Genomic DNA, 7,338 nt, shown 5'->3' on the forward strand with positions numbered 1-7,338 from the left:
TTGATTGTATTTAGAGTCATGGTTAATCTTTGAGACTGGGATTTGGTGGTGCATTGCTCAGAAAACTTGTTTTAGCATGTCCAGCAAGGTCGTCTAGTTATGCATCTCTGTCCGCCCTGTCTGAAGTTGGTTTACTATCCACTAGTTATCTCCCCCGTTGGCTGACAGGAGCCTGAGAGTGTCTCATTTACACACACAAAACGCCTGTCGCCAGGCGCCTGCCACGATATTGAGATCATTCCAATCCATGCTTCATGTGTTGCTGTTTGGCCATTGTCCTTTGGCATCAGTCGTCCTACACTGCCTAAGGGAAATGGTTCGATTCCCTGGCTGTTTCATACCAAAAGACGAGTCGAAATACATGCATGGTCTGGACTGATAACAACACAGAATTCACTGTTCTTCACTCCATTTTGTGGAAACAGCAGCTTCTGTAGTTTCTGGTATAATCAGTGTCCAACTGTTCTCGTTGATTTTCTCCCTCTTTATTATTCCTACTTTCCCAGTGATCACACAAGCAGCGTATCAATATTAACGCTCACATAATACACAGGGAGATGGTATATAACAACAACACATACATATCAATGCCATGCCATTCCATTTCCTCGTCTGCCAACCCCTCATCCCCACTCACTCACTCTGAAGTTGAATTGACAAATAAATATCCTTGGCCTACCAATGATTTGAAATGTCAAGTTTGAGCGTCATTGTTTTTTGGTGAACACAACCTCAGTTGCCTTTGCTATGACATAGAGAAATGCCCTCTCCTCCTTTTGCATCCTCGGTAAGATGTTCTTGATCTGGGGTAGGAAGAAGTGTGGAACCACTATCTCTCCTGTCATCATCTTCTGGAACTTCCGGAGACAGTCCTGAAATCTTGTAACCATTGTTTCCTGCCTCCAAACATGCTCCCCTGCTGTAAGAACATACAGCTGCCACCACATGAGTGTTCTGATGTGGTATGTCGTCAGTCGGGAGGAACGCAGTTTAGGATTCTGCTCCTTGACATATCTCACTGCTTCCTGGATCTGCACGAGTTCTGGACTTTTACCCTTGGCACAACAATCACTGTTGCCTTTTGCAATTTCCAAGACTCTTTTCAATGTTCTAAGTGACGGTTTCCAAGAAATCTTGTCAGCATGTTTGGTGATGGCCTTCTCTGCATAGGAAAAGGAAACTTGCCACAGGAGGTCTGGATATTTTCCTTTAAAAAAAAATGTTTCAAGGAATTCATCAGATATGTACATTTGCTGTTCCAAACAAACAGTTCAACAGTTGACCATGAACAATTCCTATTATCTGTCTAAGTAAGTGAACATGATGCAGAAGAAAGCCCAAAATAAGCAGGACCAATGAGCCCAGTTATGGCGCTGATCTAGAAACACTGCCAGGGCGAATCTGTTATTCGAATCTTCGATCATTGGTTTCAGGCACGCCTAAGGGACGCAACTCTGCATCGCAAACTATAGTATCAGGCATTCAGTAGTGGCTATTATCCGTAGGAGGGTTCCTATTAGAAAGAAAGGGAATGATGTTTGTGCAGTGTAATAAAGTATAGTTTTGCCCTGAACCATAAAGTTAAATCAGGAGGACTATACATGGGCAAAGCCAACCTTTTCAGTTTTCTTAGATGCTGAATCATCTTATGTTTATTGGAGATGGGTTTAATATCAAATCCGCAATAAACGGACCATAAATTGAAAATCCCTGAACATGGATAATTGCCGGTTCTGTTTCACCTAATTGCCAGTAGTCTATTGTTAAGAGAAAAAGTGTACATTTTAAACATGATAAAAACACCACAAGTCCCAGTTATTATCCGTTAATATATGATTATCAATAATAGATAAGTTGTTATATTAATTGGACACAGTTAAATCAAATCATGCAACTGAAGGTCATGAAACAATGTGCTTACCGAGTTGGTTACACTTAATGATATCGCAACCGACGTGAATCGAAGGCGAGGGGCGTGATATGGCCATGCTATCGCCATGGGACGAACAAGGCAGAGGTAGAGCAACAATCCTATGTCACCAACGCCCGCCTTGGGCAACTTTGTGGCTGCTGTGGCATGGAATAACCCTGTGGCGTAAGAGATAGTTCATATCATCTTGCCATATTTCTTCCTTGGGAATAATTTCCAGTAATTTCGACAAGTTTGAACTATTTCACAATGTACCACCTTGCTTAACAGTAATGAAAGAACGTTTTTCAATGATACGTTAGATCATGGGGAGGTAATTTGAACAGCGTCATGACGTCAGCACATAATGACGCACCTGAAAAAGTGTACTTTCTCTCAACGGAAAGACAGTCGCCTCCCTTGAACTTTTGGTGAAGCATAAATATGTTTCAGCACATAAATACTAACCTTGATTCTGTTGCTTCGGTGTTACATTGAATCCGTTTTTCTTAATGAATGCAGCTTTAGCTTTGTCCGGGAGGATGTCTTCAATGTCCCGGGAAACGTTCTTTCTTGGCCAGGGTTTAATGTTTAAGGATGGCACAAAGTCAATGTCAATACTTTTCATCCCTTCCTCAGATGGAATACCCTCATACCTGACTGCAAAAGACTGTGAATCTTTGAACTTGCGAGCATCTGAAACAAAACGTATCTGTAGTGATTTGTGTTTCCTGCTTGTAGTAAGATCTCAGCCTCAAATGTGTCAAGTTTATAAATTGATGTTGCGTCTCGTAAACAATAGATTTATACAACCGTGCGTACATCATACTGACAGACATTTATGAACTTGAAGATGTAACATAAATCAACTAACCCTTTAACTTTCTATCAGTCTCAAGAACACGTTCAAGTTTCCCAAAGACGTATTTCTTGAACTTTTTAAAGTTAACATAGCCTCCATCAAGGAATAGCCGGAGATCCTCCTCGTGGTCATCCACGACATCGACGACCTTCACCTTGCAGGTTCCAGCTTCGCAGGTGTCATCAAACACAGCCTCAAGTTTGGTGTGAAGAATTGGGAACATTGTGCAGTCCATTTCATTTGGTCGAGCCACCTGTAGAAGGATGTGACTCATAAATCTAATTATTCATGTCAGTATTCTTACGTCACGTGTTAAAAATATTAGAATTCCCAAATCTACGACAAACAATATTTGTAATAACTTTAGGAAACAAAAACTTATATTGCAATGATCAAATTCTTACCTTAGTTCCATCGAAATGCGACCCTGCATTGCAAACCTTCCATGTCCCAAAGTTCATCTCACTGTTTAATCGTCCAACAATTTTTTCTCTCAACCATTTAAAGTGCACCAACGCCGACTGGATGTCCCTCTGCTCCATCTTAACCTCATTTTTAAAAAACCTTTTGATGTCTTTTTTTGGATTGTCAGAGTTCCTAATGATGTTTCTCTCTATCATCTCTTTGACCAATGCATCCATCTCCAACGTGTCCAGGATGTCCTTTCGTGGTATGTCCTTTGGGCGCGTTGTTTGAATAATAGTCTCCCATATCTCTGTGTGTTCTGTTTCTGCATCTCTGGAACAAACATTGCCATTCCTTGCACCTGCAGTGTTACCCGCTGAGGCTGATGGTGTGGTAGATCGCCCAGCACTCTTCCCTGCTGAGGCTGATGATGTGGTAGATTTCCCAGCACTCTTCCCCGCTGAGGCTGATAGTGTGGTAGATCGCTCAGCACTATTCCCTACTGAGACTGATGGTGTGGTAGATCGCCCAGCACTATTCCTTGCTGAGGCTGATTTTGTACTGGACCTCCCAGATGTACGAGACTGGGGGACGGAGGAAGCAGGGACGGCTGTTCCCTTCTCCTTGCACCTCCATTCGTGAGACGCAAGGCGTTGAAAGCCCTGTCCGCAGTGGGGGCAGACCTCACTCATGTTGGCCAGAACTCCCCGTGGTGTTCTGATAAATAATATCACAGTTTATAAACATGCAATGGCTCATTATAACTTGACAGCTAAATGATAACACCAGGTAATAGATAGTAAGTAGCATACAGATGATTGGATGTTTATGTCTGTTGCTTATCACAACATATCTGATAGTTAAAGTTTAAAACTCTTGGCTAAATTACCTTGCCCTGACACTGCCAACCCAAGTGGAAACCCCGACTCACTTGCACAATCGACCCGCACAATGTAGTGGAGCACAATTTTTTCTGCTGGTAGATCGCCCAACACTGTTCCCCGCTGAGGCTGATGAGGTGGTAGATCGCCAAGCACTCTTCCTTGCTAAGGCTGATGGTGTGGTAGATCGCCCAGCACTCTTCCCTGCTGAGGCTGATGGTGTAGTAGATCGACCAGCACCTTTACCTGCTGAGGTTGATGGTGAGGTGGATTCCCCAGCACTCTTCCCCAATGAGGCTAATGATGTGGTTGATCGCCCAGCACTCTTCCCTGCTGAGGCTGATGATGTGGTTGATCGCCCAGCACTCTTCCCTGCTGAGGCTGATGATGTGGTAGATTTCCCAGCACTCTTCCCCGCTGAGGCTGATGGTGTGGTAGGTCGCTCAGCACTCTTCCCTACTGAGACTGATGGTGTGGTAGATCGCCCAGCACTATTCCTTGCTGAGGCTGATTTTGTACTGGACCTCCCAGATGTACGAGACTGGGGGACGGAGGAAGCAGGGACGGCTGTTCCCTTCTCCTTGCACCTCCATTCGTGAGACGCAAGGCGTTGAAAGCCCTGTCCGCAGTGGGGGCAGACCTCACTCATGTTGGCCAGAACTCCCCGTGGTGTTCTGATAAATAATATCACAGTTTATAAACATTCAATGGCTCATTATAACTTGACAGCTAAATGATAACATCAGGTTATAGATAGTAAGTAGCATACAGATGATTGGATGTTGATGTCTGCTGCTTATCACAACATATCTGATAGTTAAAGTTTAAAACTCTTGGCTAAATTACCATGCCCTGACACTGCCAACCCAAGCAGAAACCCCGACTCACTTGCACAATCGACCCGCACAATGTAGTGGAGCACAATTTTTTCTGCTGGTAGATCGCCCAACACTGTTCCCCGCTGAGGCTGATGGTGTGGTAGATCGCCTAGCACTCTTCCCTGCTAAGGCTGATGGTGTAGTAGATCGACCAGCACCTTTACCTGCTGAGGCTGATGGCGTGGTAGATCGCCCAACACTGTTCCCTGCTAAGGCTGATGGTGTGGTGGATCGCCCAACACTGTTCCCTGCTGAGGCTGATGGCGTGGTAGATCGCCCAACACTCTTCCCTGCTAAGGCTGATGGTGTGGTAGATCGCCCAACACTGTTCCCTGCTAAGGCTGATGGTGTGGTAGATCGCCCAGCACTCTTCCCTGCTGAGGCTGATGGTGTAGTAGATCGACCAGCACCTTTACCTGCTGAGGCTGATGGCGTGGTAGATCGCCAAGCACCTTTACCTGCTGAGGTTGATGGTGAGGTAGATCCCCCAGCACTCTTCCCCACTGAGGCTGATGATGTGGCACAATTTTCGCTTCTATGAAATAGCAGACACATATAGCCAGTCACCTGCCACTAAAAATAGGTTTGAGTAATACCAATATGTATTCCTACAAAACTCAAATCGCAAGTTTAACTAATCTATGATCTCTGACCCAGGTTCATCAGGTTCCCAGCACACTATTACTTGTCATACGAGAATACAAGGGTGACCAGGCTCTGTGATATGGCTGACATGCTATTGATTGTTGCTAAAGGAGACTAACATGATCTGTTGACAAGAATATAACGATCGGGTCAGTTAAAAGAAGGAATCATTTCAGCAATATAACTTCAGACAATTCAGAATTCAACCCAATTACTATGTTGCTGATTAATGTGTACAATAACAAACAAACATACATCGCTCACCTGAAATACCATCATTTTTTCACCTTATATTTCCAGGTACAAACACGTTTAATGGTTCTGCCAACAGCAGTCAATCAATATTTCGTGGAAATTCCCCTGTTCATCGCCCTCACAGAGAGGATAAATAAAAATCAATTTACTTCATCCATTGTGTCTTCAGATCGTTATGGTGTACTGTGTAATGTCTTCTTATGGATGTATATCACTGACCCAGATGAACTTTCGTCAGTCAGGGCTACTTTTGAATTCTTCCAAGGTGTCGCCTCTGTTGCTTGTTAAACCTCCACGGCTACGTGCTATATAACACTATCAGCTCTCTTATGCAGTAACGTATGGCCAGAGGAATGCTGTACGTTATTACGAGCTGCCAAATAGACACTGTCAATACAGAAATATTTTACCCATTATGGAAGCCGGAGAGAGGGTATTAAACGTTCTTATGAATTGCAGTTTTTCTATGAATGACTCATTGGTAGCCGTTACTACTTTTCATTCAGTCGTGATCATTGTGCTGATATGGAATGAGACGTTGTATAATTCGGGATTCTGATACTGAAAATGTTAGTGCAACTTGATAGATATTCCTAATCCACCCATCCATCCATCCATCTGATTACGTGGACAGTTGCTCAATTTTCCAGTCACTGCTTTGCCTTGCCAAGGCCCGATTATTGACAGGTGTGATGACTATGGCATAAAGCAACATTCATGCTTAACGTCCTACACATATTATTGTATTACTCTCAGAACGCATGGTATGATATCATTAAAATGTGACACCATACGTGTAACCAGAATGTATTCAATAACTACTGCAAATATTGCAACAAATTTCACGCAACACAATAATGGTGCACAAGAAGACAGTGGGTAATATATGCTGAATGTTAATGTCATAAGAAAACGGACTATAGCCTACGTGTTGTCAAACAAAGACAATGCAGCCATGGGGAGCACTGGTGGTCCAGTCGTCTAAGGCGCCGCGATTCGCTGTGCAGAGTTGTGTCCCTTGGGCACGCCAGAAACCTATGATTATGGGTTCGAATCTGGTTCGCCCCGATTATGTTTATAGGTTTTTCAGCACCATACCCGTGCTCGTGGTTTTCACCGACGTGGTAAACGTCTGAGACCTGCACCACTTCGGGCTTTCATCCCACATTAAGCTGACACGCCGTGATATGACTGGAATACTGTTAAAAGCAGCGTGAAACCCAACTCACTCACTCACTCACTCACTCACTCAATGCAGCCATGATACTGTTACGTGAGGTATCATGTTTGTTTAGTCCACTTCAGATGAAATCTGCTTTCATTTTTGGCAAATGCCCTGAAACTCGTATATCTATGAAACAATATGTATGGTCACCGCGTTAGTACCAAGTGTCCAGAGGAATGAAGCTTTTTCTTAGGTTTGTCATGGGGGATGGTGTGTACAAAGTTGAAAACTCAAATGTTTTGACAGAATTGAATCTGATTCTATACTGAGACTGCAAA

At 43.6% G+C, this 7,338-nt stretch overlaps 1 protein-coding gene across 1 annotated transcript; it reads right to left on the bottom strand.

Moving 5' to 3' along the window:
* Window positions 1-572: 572 nt before the first annotated feature.
* LOC139478419 (serine-rich adhesin for platelets-like) lies at window positions 573-5,490 on the bottom strand. The gene is made up of 6 exons (XM_071260874.1): window positions 4,980-5,490; window positions 4,154-4,624; window positions 3,176-3,786; window positions 2,784-3,024; window positions 2,378-2,605; window positions 573-1,207 (listed from the first exon to the last, which is right to left on the bottom strand). The coding sequence occupies exons 1-6, from the start codon at window positions 5,488-5,490 to the stop codon at window positions 708-710; spliced, it is 2,562 nt and encodes an 853-aa protein (XP_071116975.1). The 3' UTR covers window positions 573-707.
* Between the last annotated feature and the right edge of the window lie 1,848 nt (window positions 5,491-7,338).

This window comes from Haliotis cracherodii, unplaced genomic scaffold (assembly GCF_022045235.1).
Source record: "Haliotis cracherodii isolate W230 unplaced genomic scaffold, xgHalCrac1.p SCAF_4, whole genome shotgun sequence".
In the NCBI taxonomy this organism is placed as follows: domain Eukaryota; kingdom Metazoa; phylum Mollusca; class Gastropoda; order Lepetellida; family Haliotidae; genus Haliotis; species Haliotis cracherodii.